Source organism: Nelusetta ayraudi, unplaced genomic scaffold (genome assembly GCF_046127955.1).
Source record: "Nelusetta ayraudi isolate G7.1 ecotype Tasmania unplaced genomic scaffold, CSIRO-AGI_Nayr_v1 ptg000048l, whole genome shotgun sequence".
In the NCBI taxonomy this organism is placed as follows: Eukaryota; Metazoa; Chordata; class Actinopteri; order Tetraodontiformes; family Monacanthidae; genus Nelusetta; species Nelusetta ayraudi.
In genome coordinates, this window is record NW_027466098.1 from 17,276,375 (window position 1) to 17,294,002 (window position 17,628).

At 44.1% G+C, this 17,628-nt stretch overlaps 3 protein-coding genes across 6 annotated transcripts; 2 read left to right on the forward strand and 1 right to left on the reverse strand.

The window, feature by feature from the left end:
• Positions 1-1,363: 1,363 nt before the first annotated feature.
• On the reverse strand, positions 1,364-3,143 carry rwdd2b (RWD domain containing 2B). 2 transcript variants are annotated; one of them, XM_076036798.1, is made up of 4 exons: positions 2,742-2,987; positions 2,591-2,658; positions 1,807-2,175; positions 1,366-1,699 (listed from the first exon to the last, which is right to left on the reverse strand). In XM_076036798.1, exons 1-4 carry the CDS (start codon positions 2,952-2,954, stop codon positions 1,450-1,452), a joined length of 900 nt encoding a protein of 299 aa, XP_075892913.1. In that variant the 5' UTR covers positions 2,955-2,987; the 3' UTR covers positions 1,366-1,449. The 2 variants fall into 2 exon arrangements, with proteins under 2 accessions (XP_075892912.1, XP_075892913.1); XM_076036797.1 differs by lacking the exon at positions 2,591-2,658 and having other exon boundaries at positions 1,364-1,699; positions 2,659-3,143.
• usp16 (ubiquitin specific peptidase 16) lies at positions 2,848-9,084 on the forward strand. Of its 3 annotated transcripts, none has more exons than XM_076036790.1 (18): positions 2,848-2,945; positions 3,630-3,696; positions 3,820-4,019; positions 4,095-4,198; positions 4,299-4,411; positions 4,526-4,761; positions 4,835-4,927; positions 5,042-5,172; positions 5,262-5,349; positions 5,627-5,708; positions 5,810-5,901; positions 5,985-6,038; positions 6,111-6,254; positions 6,793-7,459; positions 7,765-7,856; positions 8,238-8,324; positions 8,429-8,573; positions 8,655-9,084. In XM_076036790.1, the coding sequence occupies exons 2-18, from the start codon at positions 3,636-3,638 to the stop codon at positions 8,774-8,776; spliced, it is 2,511 nt and encodes an 836-aa protein (XP_075892905.1). In that variant the 5' UTR covers positions 2,848-2,945; positions 3,630-3,635; the 3' UTR covers positions 8,777-9,084. The 3 variants fall into 3 exon arrangements, with proteins under 3 accessions (XP_075892905.1, XP_075892903.1, XP_075892906.1); XM_076036788.1 differs by lacking the exon at positions 2,848-2,945 and adding an exon at positions 3,237-3,453; XM_076036791.1 differs by lacking the exon at positions 2,848-2,945 and adding an exon at positions 3,237-3,453 and having other exon boundaries at positions 4,529-4,761.
• A 446-nt stretch (positions 9,085-9,530) lies between these two features.
• On the forward strand, positions 9,531-14,290 carry LOC142895604 (transcription regulator protein BACH1-like). Its single transcript, XM_076036796.1, has 5 exons — positions 9,531-9,683; positions 10,695-10,906; positions 11,243-12,385; positions 12,946-13,152; positions 13,268-14,290. Exons 1-5 carry the CDS (start codon positions 9,677-9,679, stop codon positions 13,625-13,627), a joined length of 1,929 nt encoding a protein of 642 aa, XP_075892911.1. The 5' UTR covers positions 9,531-9,676; the 3' UTR covers positions 13,628-14,290.
• The last annotated feature ends 3,338 nt before the right edge of the window (positions 14,291-17,628 follow it).

Below are 17,628 nucleotides of genomic sequence, written 5' to 3' on the forward strand. Positions count from 1 at the left end.
GCCGAGCCTCCTCATTGACATTCCTGTCTGGCAGAGTCAGTTACCTGAGCACCGTTCCAATGATGATGTTTTCCTTTATGAACACTCATTCCCAGAGACAAGCAGAAGGAGATTATTACAAACCATCAGCATGCGCACAGAATGCTGTGGGGCCTCGGTTTAAAAAGGGACGAAAGTTTCAGCCGCGGAGACAAACACAAAGGAATGAAAAGACTGCCGCAGTTTGAATGCCAACTGTGTGGATTTGTACAGTTGTTTACTCAGTGTGTGCTGAACGTCTTTCAGCACACGCAACTCGAGCAAATGTAACAAAGATAGGAAGTTAAAAGAAAATTTAAAAAAGAAGTAGCCGTAATCATTAAAATATAAAGTTGCGTGTGAGAAATAGAGCGCTCCTGCTGTTTTCCTTATGGACCACACTATACAATTTGCACAAAGAAAATAAAAAATAAAAAATTTGATCTAGCACTTGAGTTATATTTCAGGATTTTCACTGAATGCTTTGTTTGTTAGTCATGCTAACCAGCGGTCAGCTGAAGGGAATGGAGAAGAGAGTTGATATCAGTAGATGGTGCACACTTGACGTTTTATGGTGTTATTGACCTGTATTGGCTGAGGTACAATTAACGTGTTAAACGACAGCATCCACACACGTCAACAACACACTCCTCAAGGGATTGCCACACGGCAAGAGTAAGAAAGAAAAAAAAACATGTGGGGAAAAAAAAACAAAAGGAGACAGCACACCAGAAGCCAAGAAGAGTCACCCGAACACAAATTGTTATGAGAACTTTGTCTACAAGAAACCATCTCGTTGCCTCAGGATCAATGTGAAAGGCATTATCTGAAGAAAATTAGCTCACAAAAATGGTTCAATAATTTAAGTTCATTTAATTTTAAAAGGTTAAACCTTCATAACAAATCGGACAATTAGGTTAAGGTTTCTTATTTGTTTTTTGTTTTTTTGTTTTTTTTCCTGGTGTTAATCTGTGTTCATTTTAATTTCAACACAGGTTCCACCCCTCGCGTGTAATATTTTTTCAGGTTTGATTGTACAACACTGCCACCTGCAGGACACGTAAGTACCTTCACCTTGACCTTCACATTTGCCTTTACCATCATCTTTTTAAAATACCTTTCTCTGGGAATTATTTATCTGAATATGCAAGCTGTAGTCGTTCCTGTACTTTACAAGTCCACACAAAATACGTTGTTGTTGTTGTTCTTCCTGTGTTGGCATTCCAGGTGCAATGTCTGATTATCACCTATAAAATCAGGTCCATTTACTTCATTAAATCAGCCACATTTGACCACACACTTCCAATTAGTGTCTCTACATGATGCCAAAAAAACCCGAAGAAAACTCTAAAGCATTTAAACATTTTTTTCAACAGTTTTATTAAAGAAACGACTTCAAGGCAAGTACAAAAGTGGCGTCAGGTTTGTCCGTTACCTGCCTTCAATTCCAAAATACATCTGAAAGACATCACAGCAGCCTTTCTCGTTCAAAAACTGGTAGAGCTGCCCGAGGTCCATGTGATTTCCTCGGCTCCCATGTGGGTCAAACATTGCCTCTTCAAAACCGGTGAATTTGCGCAGAGAGTCGACACCTTCAGCAGCCCCGCTCTCCTCGCCCGGACCCAGCGGAATGTCCTCTCTGTGTCGAATCATGATCTTCTTCCAAGTCAGAACCTTCACTCTGCAAGGTAAGGAGGGGTTGGAGGGGATGGACAATAGTGAATGTGACACCACAGCAGGCTTCTGGCTGCGGACTCAGCAGCTTAAAATATCAACAGTCAAAGCTACCTGGACCAGAACTCCTCGCAGGCAGGCTGAGGACCTTCCACACACACAATGCCAGGCTTCCCGGGCATGCTGAATCCGGACAGACCCAGCTCCCTGGACCACTCCAGGATGTTCTTCCTCTTCATCTTGTTGTAGATGTGGTGACTGTAAATCCACAATCGGCTGAAGAAGTCCTGCGGCCGCGCAGAGGAAGAATCTTTCCTTGGAGTTGGTGCTGCTGATAAGCTCTTTTTAATGAAGAGCTGCAGGTTGTCTTTCACCCAGTCCACGGCGGAGAGCACACACACTTCCCCCTGGCAGTTTTCCGCAAGGTATGAGTTGAGATCTGTGTGGAGCTGAGTCTGCTGGGCCCTGCTGAGGCCAGCACACCTAAGGCACAGATTAAAGAAGCAGTGAGGGAGCAGGGGAAAAAAAGAAACTTAAGGAAATCAAGGTCTTTACAATTGGGAGTATAAGACAGGGGGGAAAAAAACTTTCGAAAGGAATTATATAGAAGCCAATTTTGACTATAACATTGTACAAGACCACCATGAAAGACGTCAAGGAATTTAAATATCTGTATAGACATATTATTATGGTGTGTGTATATAGTTGCATAGTAGTAATAGTAGTAGCAGTAGTATAAACATGTCCAGAAAGAGTGTGTTGTTGTTGTTTTTTTAAGGAAAGCTATACTTCTTTTTCCACACATTTAATGTTGCAAAATCTCTTGCTTATTTTAATACACTCTTGTATTAAAGCTGACTTGACTTGACACAATGAGCCTTCTTTGTTGTTGTCTTACCGGACAGTCACCTCCGGCAACACACTGGGGTATTCAGAAGGATACGCACAGGACAGAATGACATCGACCTGAGCAAGAACACAACAAAGGGTTCATCATTAATGTGTTTTTCTGGCACTTTTAAGGATGTGATGGTCCCACATTCCGTTACCGTCTCCGTGCTCGAACTATCCAGTGTCTGTTTGACCAGGAACTGAGGTCTGGAGGCTGGTGGGCTGTCTGTTGAGTCTGAACGCTCCACGTAGTCCCTGAGCTCGGCCAGAGCCAGCGGGTCTGTCATCTCCAGCTCATCCCGGCCGGGGAACATGCTGCTCAGCAGCTCGAGCTCAGCGAGCTGAGCCTCTGCCCACTCCAGGTAAGACATGCTGACAACAGCAAGCGATGCACTAACTAACACGGCGAGTCGCTAGTCTGAGCGCATTTCAGCTTGTTGATGTGGCTCGTAAAGCTAAGATTTGCATTTTAAATTTGAATAATAAAAAGGATGCCAGGTTTCACACTGTTGTCTGTGACCGACGTTGGAAGGCAGAATGAGGTAGGCGAAAAGCACGTCAAAGTCCAACATGCTTGCTAACCATTGAGTTTTGTTTCGAGCCGGACGGCTTTCGCCGACGCACACAGGAAACACGCGTCCCCACCGAGCTGTAGAAACGAAACAACACATTTGGTCCTGTAATCAGTATGTGCCGGCTGGGATTTTCTGGGATTTAGCCAACTTTAAAGCTAATAGTGCCATTCACCGGTGCCTGTTTATAATGGGAACGTTTAGTAGACAAATGAACTTTACTTCCAGTTTGTAAATATAAATCCGCACAGAGCAACGGGAGCGAAAACAGTGAAGGTCCTGCACTCCGGTTTTGACAGTAAGTTGACTGGCTTTTGAGGATTGTCAGTGATCTGTAGGTGACATCTGTTGCGCCGGTAGTTTGACAGGTGAACCTGCTTGGGTAGCATCCTTGTTCGCCAGGAGCTCATGCAGTTAAAACCAACGGGGTTTCCTTTTGTGTCTGGTTTTTAATCTCTCCACTTCGTGATTCAGAAGAAAATGGGAAAGAAAAGAGCAAAGGACAAGAGCTCGAGGGAGGAAGATGACATTGACCTCTCAGGTAAAGAATTCACTGTTTTCGTTATCATGGCAACCTGTTACCAACCTGTAAACCCATAGGATGACTTAGGCAAGGCTGTTAATTATTTCTATTTTTCTTTCTTTCTTTCTTTCTTTCTGATAGGTCCGTCGTGCAGGCATATCAAGAAGGGAACAGAACAAACTCTTCTCAAGAAACTCTCTGGGAATTCAAACTGGACGAGTTGTCAGGACTGCAGCAATGACGCAAACAAAGAGAACGTCGACGCCGATGCTCAAGAACAGGACCCTCAAGAGGAACAAGAGACACAAGTCGCCTGGTTGTGCTTGAAATGCGGCCATAGAGTGAGTCTACACGTGTGCGGTTAGTCTTGCACGTTTTTGCACAAATTCTAAATGAACTGATATCTTTTCTGGCAGGGATGCGGACGTTATTCTGAGAACCAGCACGCTATCAGACATTATGAGACTCCGCGGTCAGACCCACACTGTCTCGTGATCAATTTAGATACCTGGGCTGTGTGGTGAGTGTTAATGTGGTTTGTTTTGTTCCCTTTTGTATACAAATTGCATTTCATGTGAGATGTAATCATTTATAAATTCATGTTTTGAAATAACATTTAGGTGTTACATTTGCGATGAAGAGGTCCAGTATTCCAAAACAGGACATTTGGCTCAGCTTATATCCAAACTGCAAAAAGAAGCATCCGCACAGCCAATCAAGACAGCACAGACAAGTACCACTCCCCCTCCCTTTTTGAAGCACTTTTAGCATCTCCATCTAATTCTTTTGCTCTGATTGAGCAGTGTATGATTGTCTATGTAACCATGTTTTGCCATTGTTTATTCAGAAGTAAAGGAAGAGGACAGCTCATTGGAAGCTGCCCAAAAGACGGAACTTATCGCACCGGAGGGAAAAGGTGACCACGAGGAGATAGAAAACAACAAGGCCCGCCAAAAGAGAATTACCAAGAAGGAAAGTTGTGAAAAACCTCAAAAGACTGAGTCCCCTGTAGAGAGCGGTGGTGTTTCAGTGAAAGGGCTGAGCAACCTGGGCAACACGTGTTTCTTCAACGCAGTCATTCAAGTAGGATTGCGCTACGTCGGCTTAATTCTCTCACCTGCCTGGACGTAGTGATTGATGTGGTTTTCCTTTCCAGAGTCTTTCACAAACACACCTCTTAAGACAGACTCTGAACAAAGACACAGAGAAAAGGAGCCTCAACGTTCAACCCGTTGCTTCTGCCGATTTGGTGAGTTTCTAGATTTTCAACAAAAAAAAAAAAAAATATATATATATATATATATAGAGAGAGAGAGAGATTTTAAATGTTTTATTGCTGAGTGATTCACTGTGATGACTGCAGGAGCCTCTTGGAGTTCACTTAGACCAGCCTGGATCGCTGACTTTGGCTATGTGTCAGCTGCTGAATGAAATCCAAGAGACCAAAAAGGGCATTGTGACACCGCGGGAGCTGTTCACACAAGTGTGTAAAAAGTGAGTGCACCTGCAAGCTTTCTCTCAAGATGCGCTTAAAATGCATTTTCCCCCGCTGAGCGTCTTTGGTTGTGTGTTGTCACCTGCAGGGCTGCCAGGTTCAAAGGTTTCCAGCAGCAAGACAGCCAGGAGCTGCTGCGCTATCTCCTGGATGGGATGCGGGCTGAGGAAATCAAAGTAAGCTTTTAGAATGTATTTTTTTTTTTTCCCTGTGTAATTACAGTTAGTAAATGTCTCAATAAATTTTTGGTCCGTCCTGTCAAATAACTATTCTAGATGTTGTTTTAAGCCGTCTTGTATTATCGGGAAATAATCTTTTTTAAGAGATTATGCAGATCCTTTCACGTGAGGTGACAGTGATTGAAATTTAGTGAGACGTGCACATTTTATAATTAGACGTTTCTGTTGTTGTGATTTGTTTTCAACATTTTAAGATTGTATTTTGCGCCATCAGAGAGTTAACACAGGATTAATGGAAGAAATCAAGAAATTGGGAAAAATCACGGATGGAGAACAGATGAAAAAACTAGTGAAAGGCAAGTGCTCTGGGAATAAAATGAATATCCTCTAATTCTTGACTTTGACCCAATTAAAGCCTTTTAAATGTTGTTTCCTGACACTGAAACTCTTATTGCAGAGTACGAGAGGAATGGAATTCCTAAAAACTTTGTCGACCAGGTTTTTGGGGGAGAAATGACCAGCACCATAATGTGTCAGCAGTGTCAAACGGTACGAACCCATGACAAGAGGTGCAGATAACCAGCTGTTCAGTCTCAAGCTGATACCAACACACTCCCACTTTGTGCACACAGGTTTCCATCGTCACTGAGATGTTTTTGGATCTTTCCTTGCCAGTTTCCGACGAGGTAATCATTAAAATGCTTTTGGCAGTTATTTTGAACACTATTGGTTTTAATCTGTTTATCGTTACCCAACAGGCATACAGAAAGAAGAATCAGAAAAAAGTACAGAGCAGCCGTGAGGCCACGAGCAGCCCAACTTTTGCCAGTGGAAATGATGACTCGCCCAGCAGCAAGTACCAACAAAAGAAAGCCAAGAAACAGGCAAAAAAGCAAGCCAAGGTAGAGTGGGTTTTTACATGTCATCCCTAATCAACTTTAAACAGTCTCTGCTGTGGACTGGATGAGCTCTGCTTCCTTCCATTCCATTTCGGAATAAAAAAAATTGTATTTTATTTGAGTAACTTTTGTTTTTATCTGAGTAACAGACAGATCGTGCCAATCCATGTCAACAGTATTAGTTATGTTAAGCATCGGGAAAGGCATCACCTGATGGGTCAGAATACACAAAGCTGTTGAAGCTGACCAAGGACGATAACATGCACTCGCTCTCCTGCTGCGATAACAATACATCACAGGGTTGACAGTGAAGCTGCTGTGCAAGCTCTGTGTTTTCATCTTCACCAAAGGGCTTTTGGATAGTGTAGATTTCTCTGTTCACTGTTTGATATGATACCAAAAACACATATCAGCCACTTTCCTATACAGCTGTCAGCAGACACACATGAATCATATTCAGAACTGAAGAAAAATGGATTGGTACAATTTGGCTATGTAGCGCAGATGGATCAAACCTTTTATTCCCCTTTGTGTCTTATAGCAACAAAAGAGGCAACAGAAGTTTGAGAGCAGGCCCACATTGGAGAGCCTCGCATCTCCAACCAAGACCACCGACCAAAATGACATTACCGCAGATTCAAAGTCTGGTGAGGATCCTGATACCGAAGTGCACCAAGACGCCTCATTGAGTGAAGACAATCCTGCACAGAACAGCGTATCTGAACAAGACCAGGAGAACGGTCACGACTCAGAGGAACACGAAGAGGACGTGGATTCAGTTGCCGAATCCTCATCGTCAGTTAGCAACCGTTTCACTGTCTTATCAGACGAGCAAAAGCCAAAAGACGGCACGATAGACGGTGACCAAACATCTGACGCAGGCCAGGAGGACGACGACGATGACGTACAGATCGTGGACAAAATGGAGAAAGTGAACCTGGACGACGCCTTCCTGCAAGACTCTGACGGTGAAGAACCAGCAGAGGAGGGTGAAGAGGGGCAGCCGGAGGACAAAGAGTACACAGTAGTCAATCAAGACCCGGCACTGGCCTTCCAAACGCTGGCAGGCCGGGCTGCACCTGAGAAGCAGGAGTGTTCCGTCAAGTCCTGCCTCTTTCAGTTCACAGAGGTGGAGACGCTCACGCAGAACAACAGCCTGCTCTGTGTCACCTGCACTAAACGGCAGCCAAATAAAGACAAAGCCCAAGGTACTGCACAGTATTAGGGATGCAAATTATCGATTAATTGGTCAATCGTTAGTTGATTGACCTTATCGATCGATTAACGATTAAATTGATTTGCATTTGCGATGTTTGCTGAGAACCTAAATTTCACAATGAAAAATGTGTAAGGAACAAATTATTTATTTTATTTTGTTATCATCCCTGGACTGTATTACCCATTTCAAAGGTTTTCTTGAAGATGTGTACACCTGACACCAAATATCAAGCATTTACACCGAAGCAGCGCCTCATTTACATAGTTTATCCTTCTTTATGTCCTTTTTGTGCAGGATCCAAAAATATCTACACTGACGCCTCGAAGCAAATGTTGATCTCGTCTCCCCCACCGGTGCTTACCCTGCATTTGAAGAGATTTCAACAGGTGAGACATTTCTACTTCACATTCATTCCGCTGCACAGTTGAGGGACTCCCTTGATCAGATTTAAGCTTTTTAAAGTCTGTCAGGGTTAACTGCGTACTCTGTGTTAGGTTAGTGGTAAATTTACAGTGACAAAAAAAAAAAAAAAATCAGACGTCTAAGGGGCAATAACTTCAAGTATTCTCCATGAGCAGTCATAATAATTTCGAAAGCATTTCCATTCAGGTATCACAGCAGCTCGCGATGTCACAGTGGTACTCAGCAGTAATGAAATTATTATAACATTGCCAACTCAGTATTTCCACTGCAATAACTCCACGTTTTTAATGCACTTAAAAAGATGCTCTGTAATTTAATTTATTGTGTCCCGTCTCACCCATCAGAATGGATACAGTATATGTAAGGTGAACCGACATGTCCAGTTCCCCCTGTTACTGGATCTCGCTCCCTATTGTGGAGTTAAATGCACGGTAAATATTGGCCATGACACTTTTCATTAACTGAGATGAACTGCAGCTTTTTTTTTTCTGTGAGTGTTTCACTGGTTCACTAAGAAAGGTTGTTCTGAAAACAGGTCTTGGCAGAAGGACAGACTGAGATCCTGTACAGTTTGTATGGCATTGTGGAGCACAGTGGAACAATGAGGTCGGGTCACTACACGGCCTATGTTAAAGTACGACCAAGTGGTGCCCATGCCTCATCAAACGGGTTGGCTCAAGGTAGGATGGGCTCCGGAATAAGATTTGAACCAAGTAGTTCCTCCTTCCGAATCGGTCCGCTCACTCCAACTTCCCCTGCAGGAGACGCAGAGGCACCGAGAGGGTCCTGGTTCCACATCAGCGACACGAGCGTTCAGCCTGTGAGCGAAAGTAAAGTCCAGGGCTGCCAAGCCTACCTCCTCTTCTATGAGAGGCTCGTCTGATCAAAAGCCACGTCAAACTACTCAGGAAATCCAGACACCGCAACCTGCTGCTGCTGCTGCTCTTTGCCGCTGCCGCCTCACCTTCACATTATAGGACATCTCAAAGAGTGGACCGGAATTGGCCTCCGTCAAAGGCACAATATGGGTTCGATAAGCTTCTGCATCACTTACATCTCTCGCTCTCTTCTTTTTTTTTTAAGTTGTCGCAAATTGTCTCAAATATGAAATCTACCATATGGAATTTAGGAAAATGATGCAGCGACGTAAGAACTGTGCTGGATGATTCAGCTTCAATCCTACGACTTGAACACACTAATTACAACTCATTAATGGGCATATTTTACAGCCTGTTCAATACAACAGATTGATTTAGACATTTTTTTTAAATCTTTTTTTTTTTTTCAAGATAACACCTGGAGGAAGCAGTTTATTAAAAAATAATAATAATAATAAAGTATTTTATATCACTTTTTGGTCTGTTTTGTGAATGAAGTGTTCAAAAAAGTCTTTTGGACCAGCCTGTGTTTCCTTGAACGGCATTCTGATGATTTTACTGAACATGTGCCATAATTGCCCTGACAAGCCCCCCGTGACGAAGGAGCTGATGGCGGTGGAATGACCTGACATACATTTAACGTATGTATTCACTTTATGTACAGACACAGTCGGTGGTTGGCTGGCGACGATCAGTTCCCGCCCACTTTACGTGTTATTTACAAGTCCGACCAATAGTCACTCCTCTAGTCGACAGCCTTAGCCAATCAGGGCCGGAGTGGGGCGGGTTTTCCGTCGCCATCGGAGGAAACGAACGTCAGCCTCCGCGGTCGTTAGATATTGGGGCTCTATTGGGCCGGAACGGACTGTCCTAAAACATACCAATGGCCGAATTTTTAAGCTGACATGGCAGGTTAGTCTGACATTCTTTAGGACATTTCACGGAACACTTGTTATTTTTGCTTATCAGCTAACAGGAAGTTGTTTTATTTGTCGCAGTCAGAGTTTACCGTCGCGGCTAACACGTTAACGACCCAAAGTGTCGCGTTTGGATAACGGCGAGTGCGCGATGTGTTAAAAAACTGTTTGTCAGTGTTTGTAACGTCACGTCCCAGGCCGAACATAAGCGCGGCGAGGCCCAGTCGGATGGCTCGACAGAACATGAGTCAGCATTTTAAAGTTTCGAGCCAGTGGACTCGAAGCGAATGAGTCCTTTCCCCCCAAAAAAACTCATTAAAACAACATCGTTCAGTGTCAGTGTCACGTCTTCAGTGTAAACTTTCAACACAACTCACTGTTATGCATATACTTATGTAGTACGTCATGTGTGAAACTTAATTAGTGTAATGCTCTCGAACGTTGTCATGTTTGACATGATGTTGAATCGTTAAACACACGCATGGTCGAGTTTATAACAGTGTTATTACCTGTTATTTATCTCTGGACTGGTGCCAACTCTCGCCCAAGGGCAGGTTGGGTTTTTTTTAATGTTGTCATATGAGCAGCAAGAAGTAAGCACTTTTTTTTTTTTTCCAAATAAATGGTTATTTTGTTTGCATGGATTCTCATTACGAGGAAAATATTCAAGTATTTGTGGTATTTAAATTCCTCTGCTCTTCATGTAGCAGCATGAAGATATGTTCCATTGCCTTCATTGTGTAACCTATTATTGCAACACACTGCCAAAGATGTCGTGCTCTTGTATAGAAATGTTCAGAAAGAGAAAGAGAGAACACCCAAGAAACAGGAACCAATGCAGTTCTCTCTGCTTGGTTTCTTTTGCCTACAAACTTGTTTAATTGCACACTTTAAACTGTTTTCTCCCAGTACACTAAGCATTCACCATCAGGTATAACCCATCCTCTTGCCTGTTTATCACCAAAAATAAAAATCCATTTTTAAACTTCTCCTTCCTCCCTCCCAGTGTTCACCTTTCAGTCTGCAGTGCACAGTGCCCACGTGCTGGAATGCCTGAACGAACAGCGGCAGCGGGACATCCTGTGTGATGTGACCGTGGTGGTGGAAAACAAGAGCTTTCGGGCCCACTGCTCCGTCCTGGCCTCCTGCAGTGAATACTTCCACTCCAGAGTTACCAGTGTCACCAGCCAAAATTCCGTCATCGTCTTGTCTGATGAGGTTGGTGGAAAAAAAAGTAGTAAAAGTTTTAAAGGGTTGAATTTTTATTTGAATTTTTTTTGTCAGTGCCAATGCCAAACTTCTTTCATAAAAACAGCTGAAAAAAATGTGTCTCTGCTATCTCTCCATCATCAAGCTCCAGTACAAATCTATTGGATCAAACGTGAACTTTATAATAGAGACCTCTTGCAGATTCATCAGTATCTCTCCAGATACGCCAATGTGAAATTTGCGGCTTCGAGCTCATGGGAAACCCCCTCTTAAAAACCGCTGGGCCTAGATGATAAGTGCAAACATCCTCACATTCACCACTGAACTTCTGCCTCCTTCCTGCAGGTCACTGCTGAGGGCTTTGAGCCTTTGCTTCAGTTTGCCTACACTTCCAAACTGCCTTTCACCAGAGAAAACATCCACGCTGTCCACAGCAGCGCAGAGCTTTTAGGATTCCACACCTTGGAGTCGGCATGCTTCGATTTCCTCCTGCCAAAGTTCTCCGGAGGGAAGAACCCACCACCGGAGGTGGGACGTCGCGGCTGTTGTCTGGCCCTGGATTCTGTCGCGGAAGGCGGCCGGGCCACGCCGCCGGTCCCGCGCGGCTCAGCGCCTTTCAGAGGCGACGAACCGATGGACTTCCCGTCTCGGAGCGCAGAGTTTCAGGCGAATAACCGGGAGGAGGCCTTCTGCCTGGAGAACTGCGGCCCTCAGATTCCATCCATGTCCCTGGAGTTGCCATCGGCCGGCGTCTGTCCCATGTTACCTCTGCCGTGTCCCGACCCCGACAAGGAAAACCGTCCCTCAACGTTCTGCGAGCGGGACATCTTGGAGATGGGGGACGTGTGCACTCAGGCCGAGCTGAGCTTGGCCGACTGCGGCCTGGCGTGCCAGCTGGCCACCGTCGGGGGGGTGAATCCCCAGAAGCACGCTCACCTGGAAAACGACAGTGCCGAGCACAGTGCGGAGACCCTCGCCGCCGATATCTGCTGCGGCCCCGCCGCTTCACGTCCGCTCAACACGTCGGCGGTGGCGGACTGCAGCGGATTAATAGGACAGAGTGTGGGTTGCCCAGAGGGCCGGCTGGAAGGTGACCTCTCGGGCCCCGCCCTGACCTCTCTGGGCCCGGAGCAGGAGTTTGAGGAGAGGAGCAGCGTGGAGAGGGAGGTGGCCGAACATCTGGCCAAGGGATTGTGGTCCAACTTGTCCCTGTCCCAGACTCAGGCCGCGTCCCTGGACTCCACGGAGCAAAATAATCTCTCCAAAGCGTCGGACTTTCACTGGCTGAAGCAGCTGGATCTGAGCGCCAGCGTAGGCGACTGCCCGTTCTTCAAGGACCTCGAGTCTGCCAACGACCAACCTGCACACGCTGAGGAGGTCCCGCACTCGAAGGGGAGCCCCTGCGTGTCTTCTTCGCTCAACTCTGGGGAGGACTCCGAGCTGGACTCGGACGGAGACTCGGAGACCAACAGCATTAGAGCAGCAGAGGTGACTTTTTTTTTGTTTTGTTTTCATTATAAATAAATAAAATAAATATCCTAAATTGTCATTGCAACAGGTAGCTACAACAAAATTGGTTGCGCTTTCTCCCCATAGTGCAGGGGTCAGCAACCTGCGGCTCGTCTGCAACTCTGCAGTGGCTCCCTTTAGCGTTGAAAAAACATACAGCAACAACAACCTAACAACATGGAAATGCATTTTAGCCATTTTTATGGCTCCGTTTACAAGGAGAGAACAATTTTTTTCCCGACCGCGACGACAAAATTGAACTTCTGCTTGGAGTGACTTACTGTCGCCGCCATCTTTGCGTCGTATCCACAAAGGTTTTTGCGCTGATGATTTGCAGGCACAAAGAAGCGCCAATCGCGCTCTGGTATCCCTGCCGCATTTGTCAATATTGAATAAGGTTTGCAGGGGTCAGTTAGGGTTAGGCTCAACCACTCCAAAGACCCATGCACATCATTGTTATTATTATTATTTTTTTAAATAAACATCTTACTTTTGGTGACTGTTTTCCGAATATAAATCCTACACCATGCATTCCACAGATGCAGCTCCCGTTTTCAGTGGAGCACATCTCGGCGCTGAGTCGCAAAGCCTTCCAGCAACTCCTGAAGCACAACAAGCTGAGTAAGGAGCAGCTGGAGTTTGTCCACGACATTCGCAGGCGAAGCAAAAACCGCGCTGCTGCGCGGCGCTGCCGCAAGAGGAAAGTTGACAGCATAGAGCAGCTACAGAGCGACGTCAAAAAACTCGTAAGTTCCGGTTGTTCTTTGTGACCTCTACTGCCCTCTGGTGGTGGTGGTTGGGGAACGTGTAAGTGGGCATCTATCTTGTCTTTTTGAGTTACGATGAAAAATTCCTCCCCAGACGGGTGAGAAGGCGCTGCTGCTGCAGGAGCAGTCGGAGCTGAAGAGGAGCCTCGCGGAGACGCGTCAGAAAGTGTCCGGCTTGTACAACCGCCTCAGCGGCGAGTACGGCGGCGAGGAGCAACTCTTGCAGATTCTCGCCAAGTGCTCCTGGTCACCGTCGGAGGAGGAGGAGGAGGAGTCGCAGAGCACACTGAAGGTGGTGAGTACCTCGGGGTGCAACCAGAGCGCTCTGCCTGGAGACTCCCAGAAAAGTGACGAATCGGCAGGCACCCCAGCAGGAGACTGTGGTTCTCAGGAGAGCTTCCCTGATCCCGTCTCCCTCATCAAAGACTGTCTGGCCCTGAACAACATACTGTAATCTGATTTTTACAGCAAATGTGCTTTCCTCCGCATTTAGCTGAAAGACTTCCTCACGAATACCAGTGTCATAAAGTGACATGGACGCTTTTCTCTATTTTCTTCACTGTATTTGGTATCATTTCATGTCAGTGTAGATAAGCAACTCTAGCATCTACAGATGTTTTCAAACTCGGCAAATGATCAGGTAATTTATAGCAAAAGGTTTAATTTCTCAGGAAAATACTTGACAGGTTGTTCATTTAGATTTCACCGCACACTGACCTCACTGTATTCTCACACAAGGATCACCAGTTCTGAAAATAGGAGGTTTCTCCAACACCAGGCTGGATTTCTCTTCCGAATCTTTGCAAACACTGTATATTTAACAAGCTTTTCTATCAATAATTACACTAACTAAGCCTTTAACAACCATGAAGAAACGTTACCGCTGATAATTCCAGTGCGAGGTATGCATGCTTGCATATGTGAGGGTTATTTTTATGCAAGTCTTTATCTGTGAAGGAGACAAGTTCTGTTATTTGATGAAAAATGTGCCTTAAGCAGTTGAAAGTTAAATCCATGCAATCTTGTATTTTGTCTTTTTGCACTATTGCACATTAACCCCTCATTGATGGCATTTTATCTTTGTTATATCAATTGAGTATTTTTTGTGTTTTTTGTTTTTTTTTTTTAAATCATGCAAAATAATGATTACTGGTTTTGACTGTGTTGTACTTCAGAATAGCCTAGCAACTAGCAGCAACATGTTTATTTACTCCTGTGCACTGTACCACGTTATGGCCAGTAGGTGGCAGTGCAGTTCAGTTTACGATGTTTCCCAGTGACCGATGAAAAAACAAATAATTATCAAGAAAAGAAAAAAACACTGAGCTGTGCTTGTTGATTTCGTCATGTCACGATTAGACACACAAATACACCCTCAGAACAAGAGTGCCGAAAGCAGCTGGAAGGTATCGGAAAGTCCTACAAAAATTGACAAAGAAGCCTTTTACGCATGTCTCAGGGATAACCTAGTAACCCTGAAACCTGTGGTAGAGCTTGCACACCTGTCAACTCAAAGATGGGACCTTTTAAAAAAATAAAAACGCTGTTGCATTAAAAAGTCAAAAGGATTAGATGATGCTGCAGAAATAAGATCATCTCCCAGTGCTGCAGTTCCTGACACACAACTGTGGAAAATCCCCCAGTTGACATTTGCCAAACACTAACATCACCTACATGCATATTAGCATTAGAGTTCCCCAATTTTGTCCGAAAAATTAGGATTCTTCCCTACTTTTGTGTCTTTTATGTACTATTTGGATTTTGGAGTATTTTAGTGTAAAATGTAAGATTATCCTCTTTGCAGAGGAACTTGATTTGAGGAGGAAGCAGCTGTACGGCATGGCAAGGTCAGAGGCCCATAATCCATGGCCTCATTCATGCAAGATTAAAAACCTGCTCTGACTTCTGATTAAGAACGCAGGGTTAGAAGATTAAAGACCAGCAAACAAAATGAAAGCAGTTTAAACCCAATCCTGGAATTCATCAGAATACCAAAACCTTAAACTGTCATTACAACGTGAGATTAATCCAAAGCTGCCTTGAACACTGTGTCTGTCTTGGTAGATCTTCTGTGTCAGAGCCTAGTTTCCTATTTCCCCCCCCCTTTTTTTTCAAAAAAAAAAAAAAAAAAGAAAAAAATGGAAGTTCTCACTTTTGTCATTTTTTTCCATGGACTTCGGCTTTTCTAAACTCTTAATAACAGTGGAACATTTACTAACTGGCCATTAGCTGATTGTAAGTCATTTGTTGTATTCTGGTGTTGCACAATACACGGTGTCATTTTTGTAAGCTGAAGCCCTGTTACCTACTTCACACACCGGCTGTGGCCGTCATGCCCCCCCGACAGACCACACAGCATTCAGGCAGCAAAGATTAGGCAGAAGAGACGGCAACGGGGCAAAACACAGATTAGGAATTCAAACATCTGGAAGTTTGCTGCCCCTTAAAACTGCCACAGCTCAGAACAAATAATTAAATATTTGCTAATAGATTAATTTTCTGCTTGCAGGTTAGCTGTAATGAAGCATCACAGACAAATTACATCCAGGTGGACTTGTTCAGCGGATCATATTTTTTAAATGTTGCTGATGACTAAATTATGATAATTAAAAAAAAAATTAAACAGGAATCAAAACTGGCAAAACATATTAACAATAATAATAATAACTGTGATGTAATCACCTCAGTGACCAGATTCTTTCAAACTTCCACATAATAACTGTATGAATGTACTGTCCATCACATGACTAATAGTACCAAAGCAGATACACTACCAGTCAAAAGTTTGGACACACCCTATGAATTGCAATGTCTTTTCTTTCAGTCTCATGACTGTTGACGTTGCAGTTTCACGTTTGAACACACATGGAATTATGTAGAGAACAAAAGTGTAAAATAACTCAAACACATTACATATTTAAGTTCTTCAAAATAGTCATATTTCATAAAAAGCCTATTTAGTGTTATTTAACGTGTTTTTCTTTGCTGCATAATTACATATGTCTTGCTCATATATGTGACGTCTTCAGTGTCTGCACTGTAGAAAGTTCTAAAGACAAAAGGAAATTGCATGAGAGGGTGTGTCCAACCTTTTGCCTGGCAGTGTGCTAAAATAAAAAAAATAAAAAAATATCCGACAACCGAGTAACGTCAGCGTCCTCCAAGCAGAGGTCACAAATCACGACAAAGACTCCACTTGTAAAACTGATCACAGCATATGGAACGCAACATCAATCTTCTAAGTTGCTGAGCATCTGCATCTGAAGCGATGATGAGCCGCGCTCGCCGTGAACTCCATCTCCAGTGTTGTAGCGTTCCGAGAAAAGGGCTCTGTATTCCATTGACAGGATTATACAAATGAGGAGCATAATACTGTAATTTCCCGCAGAAATGAGAAAAACAAGAGGACGTGCTGACCCCGGCCAGCCAGCGCCGGGGCCGCTGTCAGATTAATCAACAGCTGGTTGTACAGTCGCAGATTACATTCACACTTGATTTCTTGTTTTAATCGGCCCCACTGTTCTGCATTTGTAACGCCAGCGCGCCACAAGGAAAGGGGATCTGTTCAAGTCGCACGGCGTCGGAGGATGACTGTTTAATCAGGCGTGAGGCAATTTTCAGTGCGAGAGCTCGACGCGCGCCTGCCCCGCCATCCTGCAAAGTCTGCTGGTTCTCCACTGACTTTGATGCCGTGAAGGGCCAAATTACAAGTTTGGTTAGTGTTTCCTTCCGGGTGGAATGGAAGCCAGTCATAGATGTAAAGTGCTACATTGGTAAATATGGTCTGAATTCTTTACAGCAGAGAGAGCACAGTGGAATATTATTTTTGGTGTGAGGTTAGTTCTAAGCGGGACCACAATAATCTGTTTGGTTCTGAACATTGAAGATTCTCCACAGGCTGGCATTGGCGGTGACCTAATTTTCCATAAATGATGTCTAATTGCCAGAAGAATTGTTGCAATTATTCTCTACCAAATGTCCAAAGAGAAGCAATTGACCCACCAGGAGCTCTAATGGCTGTCATCAATAACCTAGATATAATATAAGCATCTGCACCGAGGAAATTAAAAAAAAAAAAAAAACACACTTCTAGATATTTGAGATTGTTTTGCTTTCTGACCCTGGCCTTGCATCATAAAAAGATCAACTCTTTTTGGTGGAATTTTTGTTTGTTTGTTTGTTTGTTTTGACACAGGCAGGCAGTGTTTTATATTCTATGCCAGAAAGGTGTCTAAAATCCTCTCTTCAGTGTGACGACCAACTCCTGAGACATCTTAGACAAAACGGAGATCACAAGCTGGAGTGATGAGCGTTTTTCTGAATCTTGTTCAGCTCTTCTCAGGCCGTTTTCCTGTCGGCCGGCTCGAGCGCGATTCTTTCACGAATCCTAAGGTTCAATATTAAATTCGTGACTCATTCAATCGAGACAAATGTTGAATGTATTCCGTTTGACAG